Below are 22,916 nucleotides of genomic sequence, written 5' to 3'. Positions count from 1 at the left end.
CAGCCATTAGCCCCACCAAAGAGCTTGCAGGCTCCAGTGCTGGGTTGCCTCAGGCCAAACAACCAACAGGGAGGGAACTCAGCCCCAGCCATCAGCAGACAAGTGGATTAAAGTTTTACTGAGCTCTGCCCACCAGAGCAACACCCAACTCTACCCACCCCCAGTCCCTCCCATCAGGAAGCTTGCACAAGCCTCTTAGATAGCCTCATCCACCAGAGGGCAGACAGCAGAAGCAAGAAGAATTATAATCCTGCAGCCTGTAGGACGAAAACCACATTCACAGAAAGATAAACAAAATGAAAAGGCAGAGGACTATGTACCAGATGAAGGAAAAGATAAAACCCCAGAAAAACAGCTAAATGAAGTGGAGATCAGCAACCTTCCAGAAAAAGAATTCAGAATAATGATAGTGAAGATGATCCAGGACCTCAAAAAAGAATGGAGGCAAAGATCGAGAAGATGCAAGAAATGTTTAACAAAGACCTAGGAGAATTAAAGAACAAGCACCTAGAAGAATTAAAGAACAAACAAACAGAGATGGACAATACAATAAGTTAAATGAAAAATACTCTAGAAGGAATCAATAGCAGAATAACTGAGGCAGAAGAATGGATAAGTGACCTGGAAGACAGAACGGTGGAATTCACTGCCACAGAACAGATAAAGAAAAAAGAATGAAAAGAAATGAAGACAGCCTAAGAGACCTCTGGGACAACGTTAAACGCACCAACATTTGCATTATCGGGGTCCCAGAAGGACAAGAGAGAGAGAAAGGACCTGAGAAAATATTTGAAGAGGTTATAGTCAAAAACTTCCCTAACATGGGAAAGGAATTAGCCACCCATGTCCAGGAAGTGAATAGAGTCCCAGGCAGGATAAACCCAAGGAGAAACATGCCAAGACACATAGTAATCAAACTGACAAAAATTAAAGGCAAAGAAAGATTATTAGAAGCAACAAGAGAAAAATGACAAATAACATACAAGGGAAATCCCATAAAGTTAACAGCTGATTTCTCAGCAGAAACTCTACAGGCCAGAAGGGGGTGGCATGACATATTTAAAGTGATGAAAGGGAAGAACGTACAACCAAGATTACTCTACCAGGCAAGGATCTCATTCAGATTCGATGGAGACAAGCAAGAGCTAAGAGAATTCAGCAGCACCAAACCAGCTCTACAACAAATGCAAAGGAACATCTCTAAGTGGGAAACACAAGAGAAGAAAAGGATGTACAAAAACAAACCCAAAACAATTAAGAAAGTGGTAATAGGAACATACAAATCGATAATTACCTTAATGTTAATGGATTAAATGCTCCAAAAAAAGACATAGGCTTGCCGAATGGATACAAAAACAAGACCCATATATATGCGGTCTACAAGAGACCCACTTCAGACCTAGGGACACATACAGACTGAAAGTGAGGGGATGGAAAAAGATATTCCATGCAAACGGAAATCAAAAGAAAGCTGGAGTAGCAATACTCATATCAGATAAAATAGACTTTAAGGGCTTCCCTGGTGGCGCAGTGGTTGAGAGTCTGCCTGCCGAAGCAGGGGACACGGGTTCGTGCCCCGGTCTGGGAAGATCCCACATGCCGCGGAGCGGCTGGGCCCGTGAGAGCCATGGCTGCTGAGCCTGCGCGTCTGGAGCCTGTGCTCCACAACGGGAGAGGCCACAGCAGTGAGAGGCCCGCATACTGCAAAAAAAAAAAAAAAGGAAAATAGACTTTAAAATAAAGAATGTTACAAGAGACAAGGAAGGACACTACATAATGAACAAGGGATCAATCCAAGAAGAAGATATAACAATTATAAATATATATGCATCCAACATAGGAGCACCTCAATACATAGCTATAAAAGAGGAAATCGACAGTAACACAATAATACTGGGAGACTTTTACACCTCACACCAATGGACAGATCATCCAGACATAAAATTAATAAGAAAATACAAGCTTTAAATGACACAATAGACCAGATACATTTAATTGATATTTATTGGAGATTCCATTCAAAAACAGCAGATTACACTTTCTTCTCAAGTGCACATGGCACATTCTCCAGGATAGATCACATCTTGGGTCACAAATCAAGCTCAGTAAATTTAAGAAAATTGAAATCATATCAAGCGTTGTTTCTGACCACAGCACTATGAGATTAGAAATAAATTACAGGGAAAAAATGTAAAAACACAAACAAATGGAGGCTAAACAATACGTTACTAAATAACCAAGAGATCGCTGAAGAAATCAAAGAGGAAATCAAAATCTACCTAAAGACAAATGCCAAAAAAATGACGATCCAAAACCTATGGGATGCAGCAAAAGCAGTTCTAAGAGGGAAGTTTATAGCAATACAATCCTACCTCAAGAAACAAGAAAAATCTCAAATAAACAATCTAACCTTACACCTAAAGGAACTAGAGAAAGAAAAACGAACAAAACCCAAAGTTAGCAGAAGGAAAGAAATCATAAAGGTCAGAGCAGAAATAAATGAAATAGAAACAAAAAAGCAATAGCAAAGATCAATAAAACTAAAGCTGGTTCTTTGAGAAGATAAGCAAAATTGATAAACCTTTAGCCAGACTCATCAAGAAAAAGAGGGAGAGAACTCAAATCAATTAAATTATAAATGAAAAAGGAGAAGTTACAATGGACACCGCAGAAATACAAAGCATCATAAGAGGCTACTACAAGCAATTCTATGCCAATAAAGTGGACAACCTGGAAGAAATGGACAAATTCTTAGAAAGGTATAACCTTCCAAGACTGAACCAGGAAGAAATAGAAAATATGAACAGACCAATCACAAGTAATGAAATTGAAACTGTGATTAAAAATCTTCCAACAAACAAAAGTCCAGGACCAGATGGCTTCACAGGTGAATTCTATCAAACATTTAGAGAAGAGCTAACACCCATCCTTCTCAAACTCTTCCAAAACATTGCAGAGGAAGGAACACTCCCAAACTCATTCTACGAGGCCACCATCACCCTGATACCAAAACCAGACAAAGATACTACAAAAAAAGAAAATTACAGACCAATATCACTGATGAATATAGATGCAAAAATCCTCAACAAAATACTAGCAAACGGAATCCAACAACACATTAAAAGGATCATACACCAGGATCAAGTGGGATTTATCCCAGGGATGCAAGGATTCTTCAAGATATGCAAATCAGTGTGATACACCATATTAACAAACTGAAGAATAAAAACCATATGATCATCTCAACAGATGCAGAAAAAGCTTCTGACAAAATTCAACACCCATTTTATGGTAAAAACTCTTCCAGAAAGTGGGCATGGAGGGAACCTAACTCAACATGATAAAGGCCATATATGACAAACCCACAGCAAACATCATTCTCAGTGGTGAAAAACTGAAAGCATTTCCTCTAAGATCAGGAACAAGGCAAGGATGTCTACTCTTGCCACTATTATTCAACATAGTTTTGGAAGTCCTAGCCATGGAAATCAGAGAAGAAAAAGAAATAAAAGGAATACAAATTGGAAAAGAAGAAGTAAAACTGTCACTGTTTGTGGATGACATGATACTATACATAGAGAATCCTAAAGATGCCACCAGAAAACTACTAGAGCTAATCAATGAATTTGGTAAAGTTGCAGGATACAAAATTAACGCACAGAAATCTCTTGCATTCCTATACACTAACAACGAAAGGTCAGAAAGAGAAATCCAGGAAACAATCCCATTCACCATCGCAACAAAGAATAAAATACCTAGGAATAAACCTACCTAAGGAGGTAAAAGACCTGTACTCAGAAAACTGTAAGACACTGATGAAAGAAATCAAAAATGACACAAACAGTTGGAGAGATATATCATGTTCTTGGATTGGAAGAATTAATATTTTGAAAATGACTCTACTACCCAAAGGAATCTACAGATTCAATGCAGTCCCTATCAAATTACCAATGGCATTTTTTACGGAACTAGAACAAATCTTCTTAAAGTTTGTATGGAGACACAAAAGACCCCGAATAGCCAAAGCAATCTTGAGGGGAAAAAAACAGAGCTGGAGGAATCAGACTCCCTGACTTAGACTATACTACAAAGCTACAGTAATCAAGACAATATGGTACTGGCACAGAAACAGAAATATAGATCAATGGAACAGGATAGAAAGCCCAGAGATAAACCCACACACCTATGGTCATCTAATCTATGACAGAGGAGGCAAGGGTATACAACAGAGAAAAGACAGTCTCTTCAGTAAGTGGTGCTGGGAAAACTGGACAGCTACATGTAAAAGAGTGAAATTAGAGCACCCCCTAACACCATACACAAAAATAAACTCAAAATGGATTAAAGACCTAAAGGTAAGACCAGACACTATAAAACTCTTAGAGGAAAACATAGGAAGAACAGTCTTTGACATAAATCACAGCAAGATCTTTTTTGACCTACCTCCTAGATTAATGGAAATAAAAACAAAAATAAACAAATGGGACCTAATGAAACTTAAAAGCTTTTGCACAGCAAAGGAAACTATAAACAAGATGAAAAGACAACCCTCAGAATGGGGGAAAATATTTGCAAATGAATAAACGGACAAAGGATTAATCTCCAAAATATATAAACAGCTCATGTAGCTCAGTATTATAAAAAACAAACAACCTAATCCAAAAATGGGCAGAAGACCTAAATAGACATTTCTCCAAAGAAGACATACAGATGGCTAAGAGGCACATGAAAAGATGCTCAACATCACTAATTATTAGAGAAATGCAAATCAAAACTACAATGAGTTATCACCTCACACCGGTTAGAGTGGTCATTATCAGAAAATCTAAAAACAAATGCTGGAGAGGGTGTGGAGAAAAGGGAACCCCCTTGCACTGTTGGTGGGAATGTAAATTGATACAGCCACTGTGGAGAACAGTCTGGAGGTTCCTTGAAAAATTAGAAATAGAACTGCCATATGACCCAGCAATCCCACTACTGGGCATATACCCAGAGAAAACCATAATTCAAAAAGACACATGCACCCCAGTGTTCATTGCAGCACCATTTACAATAGCCAGGTCATGGAAGCAACCTAAATGCCCATCGACAGACGAATGGATAAAGAAGATGTGGTACATATACACAATGGAATATTACTCAGCCATAAAAAGGAACGAAATGGGGTCATTTGTAGAGATGTGGATGGACCTAGAGACTGTCATACAGAGTGAAATAAGTCAGAAGGAGAAAAACACATATCATATATTAATGCATATATGTGGAATCTAGAAAAATGGTACAGATGAACCAGTTTGCAAGGCATAAATAGAGACACAGATGTAGAGAGCAAAAGTATGGACACAAAGGGCGGAAAGCAGGGGTCGTGGTGGGATGAATTGGGAGATTGGAATTGACATGTATACACTAATATGTATAAAATAGATAACTAATAAGAACCTGCTGTATAAAAAATAATTTAATTTTAAAGAAGTAAAATATGTTGCATAAAACATTTACTTTTGGCCGCATGGCTTTATTTTTATTTGCCATGGCTTGTGAGATCTTCGTTCCCCAACCAGGCATTGAACCTGCACCCTCAGCAGTGAAAGAGCAGAGTCCTAACCACTGAACCACCATGGAATTCCCTAACTAGGATGTTAATTCTCTTTTAGACAAACGCTTCTGTATGCATCTTTTTCCCAGGCTGCTGGCTGCAACCCCGTCTGCGATCTCCTTGAAGGGGAATCTTCCGAGGGCATCTTCTTCAGAGCCCCATCAACACCTTCTCCCCCAAAGAGTTAACAAGATGGGGGTGAACTGACCCTTGGCCTTGCGGGCCACCAAGTTGGGGCTCCCTGTCACCCCTTCCACCCTCTGTCCCTGGGGAAGCGGCCTGACACTGGTTCCCTTGGCAGATAGGACTGTTTCTGCAGACGACAGAGGTGTTTTGCTCTGCCTTCTCTCTTGTCTCTGAAAAACGCTGGCACCCCCCAGCCCTGCAGCCAGCGAGCGAGGCCCTAACAGGGGTCAGTGACCGGGAGAGCTGCTTCATGGCCAAAAGCTGGACCTTCCCTCCTGCTGAGAACTCAGAAGCTCTGGGCCAGGAACGGTGTCAGCAGGACACCAGGAACATCTAGATCCTCCAAGTGCCTTGGGAGTCTCCATGCAGAAAAAGAAACTCTGAAAAACAGCCTCGAGGAATTTACGTTCTAACAGGGAAACAAAACAAATCCGTGTGCTCTTTGGAAGTATGGCAGGACCACAGTGATGATGACAAACGATGCAGTTAGAGGAAGCAGCGAGAGAGGAAGGAACAGGTTAGACTGGGATAGAGGTGAGGTTATTGAAGGGACAGAAGAGGTGGCTTCAAACTCATGCTGAGGAGGGTAAGGGAGCAGAAGCAGGGCGGGCAGGGAGAGGGCATTGTCTCCTGGGCACAGAGCAGCTGGGGCGCAGCCTCACAGAGCAGGGCTGAAGGATCAGAAGAGGAGGGAGAAGCCTCTGGAGAAGCCTGGAAGGTGCAGCACTTGGTGAGGGTGGTGGGGAGGAGAGAATCGCAGGGGAGGTTTGTGTACACACAGCAGCAGCCCCCGGTGCTCTAGGCAAACAGGTAATTCAGTGCATAGAAATCCTGAGAAGCAGGTGTTCTGTGTGTGTGTGTGCAAAGCACATTTCAGCTTTCTAACCCCAATACTTCCTGCTCTTCAAATAGGATGGGGGTAAGGTTTAGGCAGCACCTACAGAAAATTGCCAGTGGATCAGGCAAATGCCTGGAGGCTGACCAGGGCTGCTGGGGAAGCCACGGGGACAGTCTTTAACCCGGTCCTGCGAAGTCCCAGCTCATTTTCTGCTGAGACAACAACACGCGACCAGGCTGACAGAGCACAGCTTCTTGAGGAAAGAGCTTCGTGCCCTGCAGTCCAGCTCCAGCCCAGGCGCAGCCCAGGGCATGGGGCAAGGCTGGGTGGAACGAAGTTGAAGGGTGGTGAGAAGGGCAGGGGAATCTATAAACAACTCTGAGGGGAGGTCACTGAGGTCTCTGGGCCCCCTCTCTAAGACGGTTCTAGAACCGACCAGTCTCTGAGACAAACCTGAAACCAACCCAGTTAAGCTTGGTTTCTGATAGATCTGTCCGGTCCAGTTTGAGGGCCAGAAGCTCACAGCGTGAGACCCACTGGGGGCGATCGTCTGAGTCAAGCTGGGTGAGTGTTGTCTCAGCAGACCTTTGTAGACTGTGGACAAGGGGCGTGTAGGCCAGTCGGGGGCGCCGTGACCCAGAACAGGAGCGCAGTGCTCGGCAAGCACCCCTGGGCACTCTGGGAGGCTGGGACCTGCCCCAGGAACCCAGACGGTGGAGCAGAGGCAGGGAGGCCTCCTCCAAACCCCTGCTTTAGGACGAAGCTAAGTGCAGGGAGCCTGTTGCCGTGGAAGTTTTTCCAACCCCTGAAAAGGCGCAGGCGGTTTCCAGTGGGGGAGAGAGGGCACGCTAACCGTGAAAACCCTCTGCAGGGACTCAGGCCCCCTGGCTTGGTTTTCAGCATGGCCCCCGACGAGCTACACGACCCAGGGTTAGACGCTGAACCTCGCTCTGATGAATGGGGCTTCCTGTAAAACTGGAAGCAGCAGCCCATTTTGCAGCCTTAGGGGCAACACCAGCTAAAAGCGCTAGTAAGAGCCTGTGGCGTCCTCACAGCGAGGCCGGGATGCCGCGTGGTCAGCTTCCCTCGGTGGTCAGTTTGCCTCGGCCCTCTCCCTTCCCCTGGAAAACAAAAGGCAGCAGGTGACCGGACTCTAAAATAAGACCCTGAACCCTCAGGGGTCACCATCCTGGATGCCAGAGAAGGGAGAGAATGCTTTTGTTCAGCACGGTCCTCAAAGGTAGATGACTGTAGGGGAACAGATGTCCAGAGGCCTCTAAGAAAGAAGGTGAAAAAGAGAGGAAATGGTCCCCCGTAAGAACCTGTGGAGCTGGTTTCCGGGTGCCGGTCACAGGGCTCGGGAACTGGAGGGAAAAGGGAAGGATGGGTGTGGAGAAGGACCAGGGCGTGGCCCCAAATCAGTGCCCACCTGCACCGGAAGGGCCTCGCTCAGACCCATCTTTGATCCACGGGGCTGCGCTCTGCCGAGCTGTGGCTGGAGGATAAGCCCAGGGCTTGTCAGTGGAGGTGACCTTGGGCTCGGGGCTTCCAAAACAGGAGGAAAGATAATCCAGGCTCTTCAACTCCCCACTCATCCCTTGAACCCTTAGGGCCAAGAAACAATACCAAAGATGACAGGCCAGGAACTCAGGGCTGCAAGTCAGAAACAGGGCCCAGAACCAGGCTGGGGAAAACCGAGTGTGTGTATGTACATCTGTACCTGTGCAATGGCAGTCACCGTCAGACACCTAAGAGAAGGACTGTGAGAGTCCAGACCCAGAGAGCAAAAACCAGCCTAAGAAAACGGTGTCCAAATTATGGCCTTTCTGGGGTGGGAGAGCAGGACGGAACAGTTCCTCAGGAGGGAGAATAAGCTGGCACAGACTCACCTGCTTGCTTTGGCCACAGTGACACCACCTGGTGGGCAGATCATAAAGCCGTGTGTGGGGTGGGCCGCAGGTGAGGGAGCTTTCTGCAGGCACGGAGCAAGAAGCCCTGCCGACAGCTGGGGCGGGCTACACAGACTGGTTCTCAGACGCCAGACCCTTACCTCCTTGGTGTATTCACAGAGTAAGGAAGAGACTGCTTTCTTTGTTGATCTCAACAGCCAGGGGAAGGAAGGTGTGGCCTTAGCAAAGTTGAAATGGTAGTCACTAGGCGGCTTGAATCCATTCCTGTCCAAAGGAGTTGTATGTTATAAGCTCTCAGGCTTATGAGTTTTTGATATTTAAATTTTAAACAAAAGCCACCCTGAATAGTCACCACAGTACCTGAAATTTTTAGCACTAATAAAAGATATAAAAACATGTCAGAAAGAAAAGCAACTGAAGTCCCTGTCCATGTAAGTGGAGGGAAGCAGGAAGCCAGAGTACTAAAAACAAGCAGGTATTCCCGTTTAACTTTTTAGAAAGAAGTATATGATTTGTTTTACAGAACTAGTGACAGGCTTTACTTCCTAGTTGAGGCAATCATTAAAGTCAGTTTATATTTCCCCGGCCCACAATCGGGAATTACCGAGTAATTAATAATTGGGGGTCCATAAAAGGGGCCCTGTGCCCTGTAGGACATCACACGTGAACGTGTCAGGGGAACGGTGACACAGCCCCCGTGAGATCAGGCCTCAGGCCCGTTTGCAGGATAGTCGAGCAAGCAGCAGAGTCAGAGTTTTCTCTTTCGGAAGCCTGGAACCCACCTCTTTCCTGGTCTTATTAAAAGTAGGACATGCTTTTTTTTTTTTTTTTTTTTTATAAATTCATTTTATTTATTTATTTGACTGCGTTGGGTCTTTGTTTCTGTGCGAAGGCTTTCTCTGATTGCGGCGAGCAGGGGCCACTCTTCATCGCGGTGCGCGGGCCTCTCACTGTCGCGGCCTCTCCTGTTGCGGAGCACAGGCTCCGGACGCGCAGGCTCAGTAGTTGTGGCTCATGGGCCCAGTTGCTCCGCGGCATGTGGGATCTTCCCAGACCAGGGCTTGAACCCGTGTCCCCTGCATTGGCAGGCAGATTCTCAACCACTGCGCCACCAGGGAAGCCCTAGGACGTGATTTCAGTTTTAAAACCACAGAGCACATCTAGCCAAGTAGTTCTCAGTTTTTCTTTTGTTAAAAGTTGTAGAGCCCATCATTCAAATGGCTACTTACTATAGAAAAATACACAAGAACCAGTAAAAACGGTTCCCTGTAGCAGGTGGGCATTGGGTGGAGAGGGCGGGAGGGAAGCAAGACTTCTTTTCATATAGCTTGACTTTTGAAACCTATGAATTTATTGTCTCTTTGAAAAAGTAAAACACTTTTTTAAAGCTGGAAGCTCATCATGTAAAGTGGCTACAGCAGAGCCCCCTGGGCAGGAGACGGTGGGAGGTGAGGGGGGCAGAGGCCCTGCTCCCGTTTCTCTCGTGCTGTTTCCATTTGCTCTGCACTTGGACACCAGTGGGCCTGGCCTAATCTTACATGTTCCTTCTGGGGAAATTAAAGCCCAGGGAGCCAGGCCATCTCTCCGTCTCTCTTTCCATAGGACATATTCAAGAAGGGCTAAGTAGTACTCCATTGTATATAGGTACCACATCTTCTTTATCCATTCATCTGATTCAATATCCTGTGATAAACCATAATGGAAAAGAATATGAAAAAGAATGTATATATATGTATAACTGAGTTGCTTTGCTATATACAGCAGAAATTAACACAACACTGTAAATCAACTATACTTCAATGAAAAAATAGATTAAGAAAAAAAGAAGGGCTAAATACACTCCCCAGAAGAAAGAATACACCCAATCCTTTTTTGAAAGATTTATTTTCAATTAAAAAATAAAAGTTATCTTAACATATCTGCATTGCAGCTTCAGGGATGGAAACTTAATGAAGCAAGAAAAACAAGGTTTATCAGTTCTTGGGTCATCTGACCACCTTACAATGGATACAAAGGCACACGTGTCTTCAAACAAACTTTATTCTATTAACTCAGAACTCCTTCCCCCAACTCTTATTTGCCCACCCTCACCAACCCCGCCCTGCCAAAAAAAAAAAAACAACCAAAAACGTTAAATTCTCTTTTAAAACTACAGAAATAAGTGCTGAGTCAGCAAGGAACCTGGGTGTGCTGCCCACTCCTGCATCCCGCTCTGCTTTGACGGCTGGCTGTCCAGAGGCTGACTGGAGCATCCTCTACCACACTGGGGGGCTTGGACCCGGACAGCCCCACGGCATCACCCCAGCTGGGGTCGGCAGTTCCAAGGCACTGTGTCCCTTAGTCAAGGGCATCCGTGGCTAAAGCAGCCTTTCAGGAAGAGCAGGCCAAAGCCAGGAAGTCTTCCTCAAAGTCTCGAGGTGAGACCTGTGGGCAGGAGGGAGGGAGCCGGCGGTGGTCTTCTCCCCCCAAGTTACCGGCTATCGGAAGCTTTCCTCTCCCTGATCTCCCTGCATTCTCTCTTTCCCTTCTTCCCAGTCTCCCCCTTCCCGCTCCTCGCAAGAGTTTTATTTTAGCTTGATGGTGGGGGTTCCGAAGAAGCTACTGGCAACTCCTGGGGCTGGTCTAGGGGCTCAGCCACCTCTGCGGGGACACCATGCACTTTTGGTTTCTGCGTGTCACAGAGCCCCTCCTGGCCCTGGGAGGGCTCCCAGAGCTCCTTGCTCTGGGCCTGGCTGTTCAACTTCTCTTCAGCTTCAATCTCTTCTGATGTGGGGATGGAGTTCTTCTTGGGACGACCTTTGGGTTTTGTGGGCGCTTCCTGTCCACCTTTAAGAACCTACGTGGGAGAAAAACAGTCATCAGACCTGAGAAATAACTCCTTCCCTCCCTTTCCCACTCCCAAGGCCTCTAAACCGTTCCTTCCCAGCAGTGAAGTCGCAAGTTATGGCAAAAAGTATTCTCCACGGGTCACCTGCAGTCTACAAAGACAGCTGCATCCATGAAAGACTCAATGCACTTTTAGTCAATATCACTTCTATTGGTATTAAATACGATGATCATAAGCACATGAAAAAATCCAACTTCAACGACGGGGAAGGAAATGAAAATTAAAATATGAATGTGATAAGTTGACAAGTTATAAGGAAAAGACAATACTTGTAGCAAACAGGAAAATTAACACGCATATGCTAGTGTAAAAGTGTAATTGGTACAGCTTTTTCAAAAGACAATCTGAGACTGCAAATCAAAAGTCTGAAAATGTTCATACCCTTTGACACAGAAATTCCATTTCTAACAATTTAGCCTAAGGAAGTCATCAAAGATTGGGACAATGATTGATGTGCAAAAATGTTCATCACAAAATTGGTTATAATCGCAAAAATCGGTTCTGACAGCAAAACCCATACTCTAAGGCTTCCACCCTGTGATTGACTACATAATTATAGTATATGGCAAAGAGAGAACACTTGAAAACCATTACAGCCATTATATAGGAGAATGTATAACAACATGGGAAATATTATTAATATATTTTTGTGAAAAACAGGTTCTAAACCAGCATAATTTAATTTGGTGGCTAGACAACTGCACACCACCCTGTTTGTAGTCTCAGGATCATGGATAATTTAAAAGTTTTTCATTGTTTTTTTATCTGTACTTTCTAATTTTTCAACAATGATCATGTATAAGTATTTCTGAAATCAGAAAAAAAAGATGTCATGAAACATGGTTTTGTAGTGTTCAAAGAGGCAGTAGCGCACAGAAGAGAGTGTTCTAGCTTTGAAAGTGGAATAACTAGATTAAATTCTAACTGTGCTCCTTATCCACTTTCTCTCTGGGACAGTCCTTTAAAGACTCTGAGCCTCAGTCTCCTAATCTGTAAGATGGGGATAAGCATACTTTCCTGCACAGGGCGATGGTGAGGGGAACCAACAGGTAATGTAGGGTAAGGGCCAGAAGTGTTCCTGAGTGTTCCAGAATCTGCCTCCCACCCTCCTTGCCTGGGTGACTCCACTGAGACAGTGCCTCTCCTGGGAGCCTGACCGGACCTCCCAAGTCCAAGTTAAATGCCCTGTAAGCATCCTATCAGAGCACTTTTCAGATACGCCTGTCACTGCATGTTTACTTGCCTGTCCCTCCCACCCAGTCCCTGCACACAGCAGGCGTTCAACGGCTGTCATCGAGTGAACTAACCTTTCTCAACAGGCCTTTCCATAGAATTGAAGAAAGGTATAAAGTAAGCAAAATAATGATAACCCAATGGCCTTTACTGATTGCAAATGACTTGCACATTTATTATCCCAATTCGTGACTTACATAAGAGTCCCATGAGGTAGGCAGGGATAATTTTAAAAATATTTTTATTACTTTGGGTTATAACAGGCACTCCTTCTTCCACTGGCTCTGAACTCTGGCTGGTGTAGCTGTTGACCTGGGCAGCTCGTGAGAAGGGCTTCAGGAGGACCTGGATTAGCACAGATACTCAGAAGTGGGATGTACTTTCGCTACTTCCACACCTTTTGTAATCTCAGCTTCCTCACTTGAACAGAAGCTCTTTGAAGGTAAATCCTGCATCTGTCCCTTGCTTTGTGCTCCAAGCATCTAACTTGCACCTAACTTTCTATGCAGTTGTTAAATATTTACTGACTATATCTCTTTCCTCTAAGAGCAGCAGACCTCCGGGTGCTGAATTGTAAGAATGAATGTAGTAACTTGATAAACCATAAATTCTTTTTTTTAGAAAAAGCTTTATTGAGATATAATTCACATACCACACATTTCATTCATTGTTAGTGCACAACTTAGTGATTTTTTGTATAGTCACAGAATTCTGCAGCTCTCATCAGAATCCAATTTTAGAACATTTTCATCACCCCCAGAAAGAAAGCCCATACCCGTTAGCAGCCACTCCCCATTTCTCCCCTGCCCCCCAACCCTAGGCAACCATGAATCTGCTTTCTGTTTTTACAGATTTGCCTGTCCTGGACATTTCATATGAAGGGAAACATACAACGTGTCGTCCTGTGTGACTGGCTTCTTTGACTTATGTTTCCAGGGTTCATCCATGTTGTGGCGTGTGTCAGTACTTCATTCCTTTTTTTGGCCAAATAATATCCGTTGTATGGATATATACCACAATCTGCTTATCCGTTCATCAGCTGACGGCCACTTGGATTGCTTCTGCCTTCTGAATACTGTGAGTAACGCTGCTGTGAACGCGGGTGTACAGATACCTGTTTCCGTCCCTGCTTTCACTTCTTTTGGGTATATGACCAGAAGTGGAATTGCTGGGTCAGATGGTAACTCCATGTTTAACCTTTGGAGGAATTTCCAGGCTGTTTTCCAAAGCAGCTGCCCCCTGTTCCATTCCAATCAGCAGAATATGAGGGTTCCAGTTCTGCTCATCCTCGCCAACACTTGTTATTATGTCTTTTTGATTCTAGCCATCCTAGTGGGTGTGACGTTGTACTGCATTTTATTTTATTTTTTTAATTTTTTAATTTTTTTGCGGTACTCGGGCCTCTCACTGTTGCGGCCTCTCCCGTTGCGGAGCACAGGCTCCGGACAAGCAGGCTCAGCGGCCATGGCTCATGGGCCCAGCCGCTCCACGGCACGTGGGATCTTCCTGGACCGGGGCACAAACCCCCGTCCCCTGCATCGGCAGGCGGACTCTCAACCACTGCTCCACCAGGGAAGCCCTATAATTCATTTTGAGTTAACTTTTGTATATGGTGTGAGGAAAATCGTAAGTTCTCAATAAAAGCCTCCTTTTAGCTGGGCATCTGCTCAGCCACTGTACTTTCAACCCAAACAGCTAACACAGAGATGTGAAGGGGACCTCTAATAAGATATAGATGCTGACAGAATCAATCTCTGGGCAGAAGACGCCCCTACATTCCTTTTCATATAAGTCAGTATCTGATTTTGATTTCAGTCTGAGCACGGGCTGTTGAAAGCGCCCAGATGTGCCGAGATGGAGTTGACATGTTGAAAGCAGCCCCACCGGCTATGAAGGAGGTTATACACACACAACTGAGTTGCTCCGTGTAGTAATCAAGTTATAAAAGGGCAGGTCTAAGGAAGCCGCCTAATTGGCAAAAGAAAGTCCATCCCAGGGCTTCCCTGGTGGCGCAGCGGTTGAGAGTCCGCCTGCCGATGCAGGGGACATGGGTTCGTGCCCCGGTCCGGGAAGATCCCACGTGCCGCGGAGCGGCTGGGCCCGTGAGCCATGGCCGCTGCGCCTGCGCGTCCGGAGCCTGTGCTCCGCAACGGGAGAGGCCGCAACAGTGAGAGGCCCGCGTACCGCAAAAAAAAAAAAAAAAAAAAAAAAGTCCAGCCCGGCAATTAGAGAACACCACCTACACAGCTTGGCTAGACCCCACCTGGCTGTTTTCCTACAGCAGGAAAAAAAATCAAAACCATCAGATCATTTTCTAAATGGAATAGAACATTCCAGCACAAGCAATAACTAGGAGATAACTACCCTCTTGGCTGCTTTCCACACTTGACCTCTGACCCCTGCCTCCGAGCATACCTGCGACACGCAGTGATCTCACAACCACCCCACGCCAGCAGCTACACACTCGCGTGCCCCCTGCGGCCCTTCTCCCAGGACCCCTCCTCCCCTGGCATCCCCAGAGCCCATTTAGTCCCCTTGGTCCAGAGAGGCCAGACAACCCCTTGCTGGTGAGGTCACACACCTCTGGGAAGAACACCCAGCCCACCATCTACTTTTATTAGCCAGGCCCGCTGGCAGCCTCCTTCGAACTCTAAAACTAGATTCTTCCATGTCCTCCTGCTGAGGATGTCAGGACCAGGCCTCTCCATTCTTCCGGATGGGCACAGGTGGCTGGGGGACGGGCACTTTGATTGGAGAGCCTGGATGTCAGAGAGGAACCTTCTGCCTCTCCCATTTTTCAGGCAGGAAACTGAGCAGACAGAATGGTTTGTCATGGTGGAAAAGCAGCCTAAGGCAGAGCTGGGATATGAACACAAAACCCGGATCATTTGAATCTAACACTTTTGTTTTTTAAAATTTTTGGCTGTGCCACACGACACGTGGGATCTTAGTTCCCTGACCAGGGATTGAACCCATGCCCCCTGCAGTGGACGCACGGAGTCCTAACCACTGGACTGCCACGGACGTGCCCTGAACCTAACACGCTTATCAGTATTTCATGTATGTAATGCGCAAAGAATATGTACAATGTGAAGCTGATTTTTTTTATTATTATTATTTATTTACTTTTTGGCTGCATTGGGTCTTAGTTGCGGCACGCGGCATCTTCGTTGATAGTCCATTGTGCTGCGCGGGCTTCTCTCTAGTTGTGGCGTGCAGGTTTTCTCTTCTCTAGTTGTGGCGCACAGGCTCCAGGGCACGTGGGCTCTGTAGTTTGCAGCAAGCGGACTCGAGCTGAGGTGCACGAGTTCAGTAGTTGTGGCGCGAGGGCTTAGTTGCCCTGCGGCATGTGGGATCTTAGTTCCCTGACCAGGGATCAAACCCATGGCCCCTGAGTTGTAAGAGTTGTAAGGCGGATTCTTTACCACTGGACCACCAGGGGAGTCCCTGTAGCTGATATTTCTGACTCCAGTATTTATCTGCACTTACCCGATCTCCCAGCAGATCCTAGGCCATGGACTCATTAACCCAGTGCTTTTTTTGCCCCTTTTTCTCTGTCTTTATCTGCAGCTCTATGGAACGGTAAGAGCCATGTAACTGACAATATTTCCCCAAAGCTGAGAAGTTCGCAGTCTCCAGTAGCAGATCTTCCGCCTGTAGGTGGGATGTTCCACTCAATTCAAGTCTGAATGCTAAGGCGCTGACAGGGGAAGGCTGGCGGGCGGGGAATGAGGACGCACAAACGCCCAGGACTGTCTTAACCAGAGTCCCGGCAGCCTACAGAATTCATTTTCGGGTTATCTCTCCTGGCCTCTTCATGTCTGGAGACATGAATTCTGTGGATAGGTAAATAACTCTAAAAAAATAAGAAGAACAAGAATAACAGCTAACATTTCTTGGCTGTATCCTGTGGGGTAGGCACTGTTCCGAGTCCCACAGGGATTGGCTCAGTTACCTCATCCGCATCCCTATAAGGTGGACGTTAGGCATTTAATGATGAAGAGACAGGCATGCAGAGGTTAAGTCACCTGCCCACGATGACATGGGTAGCAACTGGTAGCAGCTTCCCGGAGCTGTTGGCTAGCTGGAGACTTTCGGTGAGAAAGATGATGATGCACGTGGTACGTGGCCCACCCGGTTCCGTGACTAGGAAAGGAAGGTGCCGCCCATCTGGACCCTCTCACGGAACAGAACTGTGCTTTGGAGCTGAAAAATACCACTGAATGATGAGGTACTTCCGGTCTGCTGCAGAGCCGAGTGGACCCTACTGGAACCAAAGCCAAGCAGAAACGGGATGGAGGGTGAGCATCCCACCGAATGTGCAAGGTCACATTTTCCTAACCCGCTATAGGTCACACATGTTGACTGGTAAAAACTAGTCAGAGATGCTATCTTGGTTCTGGCAGCGCTGTCCTTGGCAGAGTGCAAATAACTGTGAGAAGCAAGTGCTAATCTTTTTCCAGTTCCGATGAGGTTACTTGCCTTGAGACATCTTTCTTACTCAATTATCCTTTTCTTCCCCAGTCCCTGCAGAGACAGCCTTGAAAGAGTTTTACCTGGAGAAACTATGAAGCAATCAGGATCCCAACAATGCCTTGCTGTCCTGGAGGAGTAAGGATGCGACCCACACCCAAGCCACTTCGCTCTCATCTTCACTCCAGCCGTTCTGAGGTCCTTCTTGCGCCCCACGTACTCCTGTGACACCCTTCCCACTTTCACCCGGCACGTGTCTATTCATCTGCTAAACCCAATTTAGACGGCACCTCTTCTGGGAAGCCCTCCTTTCTCTACTGATTCTGAACCTTGTCAATCCTTCCACTGTTGCCCTGATCACTCTGAATAATGAGCGGCTTACAGGTCTGTCTCCCCCACGTGACTGAGTACCTTCTTTGAATTTTATTTTTTAATGGATGGGTTGGTGTCTTATGGTCGCATCTCCATTGCCTGGTGAAAGTAAGTGCTCACGAGATGAAATGAAATGGAGTCTTGTTTCCCAAAGGGGCCTGAATCCGGTTGGCCTGTGGAATGCTCTCTGAAGTTAAATGTGCGAAGTTACTTCCATTTTGTTTCATACGACGTTGATAACCATCGACACCCCGCCCACGGCTGCGCCAGCAGCGCAGTGGCTGGTGGAAAACAGGTGACGTCAGAGGCAAAGGCACACGTGTCCCCCACAGGCACCGGGCGATGCTGGCACAGATGGCAGGCTGTCAGTTCGTTCACCGTCTGATGCATGAAAAGATCGCCGATAACCAACTTAAACAATGTCTCTGCCACTCAGGGGACATTGATTTCGATGATAATGATGGACAGGGAAGGAGGTGGGTGGTGGAACTTGCACAGAAAGCAGTGAAGAGACTTGCCCAAAACCAGCCAGGGAGGGGCACGCCTGGGAACACGGCCCAGTGTTGCCAGCTCCCAAATCTGGTTCCCTTAGAGATCAATCCCCCAAAAGGTTTCATGGGTGTCTTAGCAGTCTAGAAGTTGGGGAGCGACAGTCCTTCAATTTCACCTTCTCCCTGCAACCTGTCCCAATACCTCTCCTCTGGACTCTTATGGGGTTCTAAATCTATAAATAAATAAACAACCAGCACTTAATTACAATGTGCTGCTTCCTGGACCTTGCTTCTTCAACTGGATCATAAATTCCCGAAGACAGGGCTCTATTTTGTTCCATGACTTCCTATAGTGCCTAGGACGAGGCGTGGTTCACAAGAGACACTGAATACGTATCTGTTGATGCATGCAATATATGTGTGTTTGTTTGTACATGTGTCTGGCATTGCCGCCTCACTGGGAGAGCATTCATGGGCCAGGCCGCCTCCATCTGAAAATCCTTCCACCTTGGGGGCAAGTCCGCCCAGAGGAAATGATGAAATTTGCCCAGGAATTTTTTTTCTAGGGATATAATAAATGCTGCTTTGGTGGCTTTCTTCCCATTTCCATTAATACTCATTTGCAATTTATTTATTTAGTCTTCTCTTTCTTAGCAGGCAATAGCAAGAACTAAAGTTTTCAGGAAAAAAAATATTGGACAGAAACAAAATTGAGAAAACTCAAAATCTATTACCTATTAATTATCAAAAAATACTGATAACTTTTTTCTGAAAACTAGGTGGTAGGGGGACCTTAGTTATTTGGTAATTGTGAAAAAAATTTATATTCCAGCCCTTGAAACACCAGGAAACATGGCTTGTGAGCAGATGGCTTAGCAAATTGGAACGTCATGCAGGCAGGCCTGAGCTCCTGAGAGGAGAGGGGGCCAGTGGGATCCAGCAAGGATGTGCAAAGGCCTGGGTCAGAGGCCACGGTGCACATGGTCTCTAAAGAATCAGAGCAAGGCTTCTTCCCACCCTCATCCCAACCCTCCTCTTTTCTCTGGGCATTGACCCTGACCCTTGGGGTTTACAAAACTGGAAGTGAAACCCAACTACTTTGGATTTAACTGTGCTTTTTCAAAAAAAAAGAGGGGTGGTAAACCATTATGAAATAGAGTTCCTCAAAGTGTAGAGATGTTCATTCTTTTTTTAAAGAGATGTTTATACTAATAAGTTCATTTAAAAACCAAATATGGAACAGCTCATCAGCTAGGCACAAGAGCAGTATTAGGGAAACCAGTCACTATACCATGTGTATCAGAGGAACCTGGGTGCTGGATAACACCCCCTGTCCTGGGAACAGGACAGGGAAGCAGAATCCTGGAGCGGCCTCGAGCTCTGCATTTGTACCTGCCACCCAGGTTACTCTGACCCCGCCCACTAGAGCTGAGAATCACTGCATTAGGGGGACACACAGCTACAAGCGCAGATGTGCCCTGTATATCCTCTAAACAAAGAGGACTGGCTTCTATTCTTAGCTATTGGTGGGAGGGGGAAGGAAGTTCTTTGAAAAGTCTAGCAGGTGGGGTTAAAACCCGCAACTGAGAAGCTTGGGGGCTTTTTAATTTTATTTCTAATGAAACTGTGAAAAAGAATATCCTTCTGGTCAGGAAATCCAGGTCAGAAAGAATGGCTTATCCTATTAATTCAAACAGCCTCCCTCCTAGCCAGCATCTTAAAAGGCCTTCCAATCTCTGGAGCTCAAACCACCAAATGGTCCTTCCTGCCTTCTTACCAGCCCTGTAAGAAGAATTTCTAGTGTCATGATGGGCCCGAGGTAAGACCTACTCTCTTTCTTACCATTTTCTTCCATTTCATCCTGCGGTTCTGGTACCAAGTCTTCACCTGCAGTTGAGTGAGTCCCAGAGACTGGGCCAAGTCCAACCTACAAGGCACGAGAGACAGAGGAAGGATGAGGAAGAGGGGAAAGGGCAGCAAAGGTGGGGTCCTGTTGGCTACCTCTAGGCACTGCTACCAACGCGTGGACCTCCCCATTAAACCAATTCCTCCCCAAAGAGCTTTGCTTTCCTTCCAAGAATCCTATGGAGGAAACTCTGGGAAGCTAAGAAACAGATGCCCAAGCCCAAGGACTGTCTACACTGGAACTGAAAAGAATTTCTGAGCGTTCACTGCAAAGTCCTCTTCCTGACCCGATAGGCTCCTTACTCTGATCCTGTACAAAAGGAAGGCTCTGCTCCAAAATCCAAATTGGGGAGAAAAGGTAAAGCCGTATTTTCCTTATCAGAATCCCGCTCATCACTCAGACCCGGCTCAAGCCCCACCTCCCAGGGGTGAGCCTGCTGCTGCCCCTCCCACCAAGCAGGTTGCCTCCTCTACCCAGGTTACCCATCACCCAGGTGGCTCTGAGTTCTCGCTGGTCTCTGATTGCTTCACATGAGTTATTTCTGCCTCCCTAGCTGAACTGCAAGAGTTGACTTCCTAACTCAACTGCTGCTTTTACAGTCGCGAAAGTGCCGACCGCACTCTGAATCCAGAACAAGGGCTCACAAATACCTTTCGATGGATTGACTCATCCACCATCGCTGCCCTCAACTGTTATGATGCCAGCTTCCAAAATAAACATTACACCCGTAGCGCCTCCTCCTTCCCATTTCATGGCTGAGCGTGGTCCTGCATTTCTCTGTAGCCTCCTGCGAAGCCCTGAATGTCAAAGCCGTTCCCGGGGAAGTATGCAGTTGGAGCTAATTCTAACAACACTGCACCTGTTTCCAGAGCACCACCACGTCCCAGGCTGTGTGCAGAGCCCCTGACATGTACCATCTCGTTTCTTCTATTTTTTTTTTTAACATCTTTATTGGAGTATAGTTGCTTTACAATGGTGTGTTAGTTTCTGCTTTATAACAAAGTGAATCAGCTATATACATATACATATATCCCCATATCTCCTCCCTCTTGCGTCTCCCTCCCACCCTCCCTGTCCCACCCCTCTAAGGTGGTCACAAAGCACCGAGCAGATCTCCCTGTGCTATGCGGCTGCTTCCCACTAGCTATCTATTTTACATTTGGTAGTGTATATATGTCCATGCCACCCTCTCACTTCGTCCCAGCTTACCCTTCCCCCTCCCCATGTCCTCAAGTCCATTCTCTATGTCTGCGTCTTTATTCCTTTCGTTTATTCTTTTCACGTCTATTCCTTCCTGCTGTGAAGTAGGTATGATTATTCCCATCTTACAGATGAGAGATCTGAGGCTCAGAGAGACTAGAATCTCTCAGCGACCACGGCGAAGTCCTGTCCATCACCCGTTTTTTGTAAATAAAGTTTTATCGGAACACAGACACATTCATTCGTTTACATATTGTCTGTGGCTGCTTTCGTGCCACAACCTCAGAGCTGAGTAGTTGTGACACAGACGGCATGGCCCACAAAGCCTAAAATACCTACTCTCTGGCCCTGCACAGAAAAACTGTGCTGACCCCTGCTAGGTGGTCCTAGAGAAAGAAGTGGAGGTAGGGTTCAAGTCTGCTGACGTCTGTGTGCCTCCCCCTGTACAGGGGCTCCCTCCACTCATCGGCCTTTTGTACAAGATAGGTCTGTCGGAGGGAGGCTCTCGCTCAGGCCTTCGGGGACGCTCTCGCTCAGGCCTTCGGGGACGCTGCATCCCAAGGAGCCGCAGACAACCCGAGCGGAGCATATGAAACGGGAAAGGGAGCCAGGCTGAGGCTGTCCACCTCAGTCCCTGAGACCGTTGGAAGTGCTGACCTGTGTTCACTGATGACAACCCCAGGTCCACCTGCGTACCCACTGGAAGGACTACCTCTGGCTGGAAGGAGCCCACACGAGCTGCCCCCCCCCACCCCCGCCGAGGTCCCATCCCTGGTCCCTGGAGCAGCGTGGACTTGTCACGCAGCACCCCTGACACAGCTTGAGCAGGGACCACCACTTCGGGAGGCCCCGGGGTATCTGAGGGTTGAGCTGTGGATGTAACGTCCACCATCTCACAGCAGCCTGCACAGCTGCCAGCCTGGGCTGTGGGGAATCTCGGGTGCGAGTCCTCAGCTGCAACTTTCTCTAAGCTGAGGAGTAACGAGCGACATCTCACCATCAGGGAGACCAGCGGGTACAGGAGTGAAGGTTCCAGGTACAGCTCCTGGCACTCCAAGTGCAGCGGCCCAGCCCCCCTGCTGTGACCAGAGAGCCCAATTTCAATCTCTGATAATAAAAACCGTGTTCCTTCCAGGAACTTCAGCTCCTGGCTTCAGTCAGCATTCACACATATCTGCTTGTCCCAGTAAAAGGGCCACTGGAAGGTGAGTTTTATTGAAAGTGATTAACAAACTGAAGCTAGTAAATTCCCAGTGCCAGCAGCCCTTACTCTCCCCACTAACGAAGCCCTGCTTCCCAAGTAGCTGTTCATTAAAGCATCAAGAGCCCAGGGGGCCATCCCACAGGTCTCCCAGGTCTCCCCCGAGACAGGTTCTCCCCAGGCTCCCCCTGTGCCTTCCCGGCCGGTTCACCTGAGGCCATCAGGTGCATTAGTGAACGGAAGGTTCAAGTTCACAGCTCTGCCACCGCATTAGCAAACGAGGTGAGCTCACTTGGGAAAAATGCGCCCCTGACTCACTCTGGCTCCAGAAGCATGCTTCATTGTCATCAGCCTTCTCTCATTACCTGCCACCCTTACAAATTCTCACTACCCTGCATATTTGCTTAGATGGGGTCACCCAGGAAACTGGGGAAACAAACAAAGGGGAAGAGGGAGTGCACTGTGGGAGGAGGGCGTGCTCATGGCCCCGGTCACGTATGAGGTGAGGAACAGCTGGCAGGGCGGCTTGGGCTGCAGCCTCCACGCCCACCAGAGGGTTCTCCTCCCCCAGCAAGTGGATGAAGCCCGCGTAGCTCACCTGAGAGGTGCCTGGGCAGGTATCA

General features: G+C 46.8%; 1 protein-coding gene and 1 long non-coding RNA gene across 3 annotated transcripts in view; one reads left to right on the top strand and one right to left on the bottom strand.

Annotated features, from left to right (window-relative positions):
• The window catches only part of LOC149748835 (uncharacterized), a 145,069-nt gene extending 124,393 nt beyond the window's left edge, over positions 1 to 20,676 (top strand). For both annotated transcript variants that reach the window (XR_016393961.1, XR_016393962.1), the window contains 4 exons: positions 10,686 to 13,092; positions 13,502 to 13,727; positions 16,221 to 16,951; positions 17,175 to 20,676. This is a non-coding gene — a long non-coding RNA (uncharacterized LOC149748835). The remainder of the gene's footprint in view (positions 1 to 10,685; positions 13,093 to 13,501; positions 13,728 to 16,220; positions 16,952 to 17,174) is intronic.
• Positions 9,915 to 22,916, bottom strand: part of BARX2 (BARX homeobox 2) — a 71,433-nt gene continuing 58,431 nt past the window's right edge. The window contains exons 3-4 of the mRNA XM_022556274.2: positions 19,829 to 19,913; positions 9,915 to 11,366 (exon numbers count right to left, since the gene is read on the bottom strand). Coding sequence (XP_022411982.2) covers positions 11,100 to 11,366; positions 19,829 to 19,913 — 352 coding nt within the window. The 3' untranslated portion in view covers positions 9,915 to 11,099. The remainder of the gene's footprint in view (positions 11,367 to 19,828; positions 19,914 to 22,916) is intronic.

This window comes from Delphinapterus leucas, chromosome 7, assembly GCF_059928025.1.
Source record: "Delphinapterus leucas isolate spDelLeu-1000000601 "Yukka" chromosome 7, BTC_Dleu_Yukka2, whole genome shotgun sequence".
In the NCBI taxonomy this organism is placed as follows: Eukaryota; Metazoa; Chordata; class Mammalia; order Artiodactyla; family Monodontidae; genus Delphinapterus; species Delphinapterus leucas.
The sequence above is the reverse complement of the archived record's forward strand: the minus strand, read 5'-3'. Positions and strand labels throughout refer to the sequence as shown.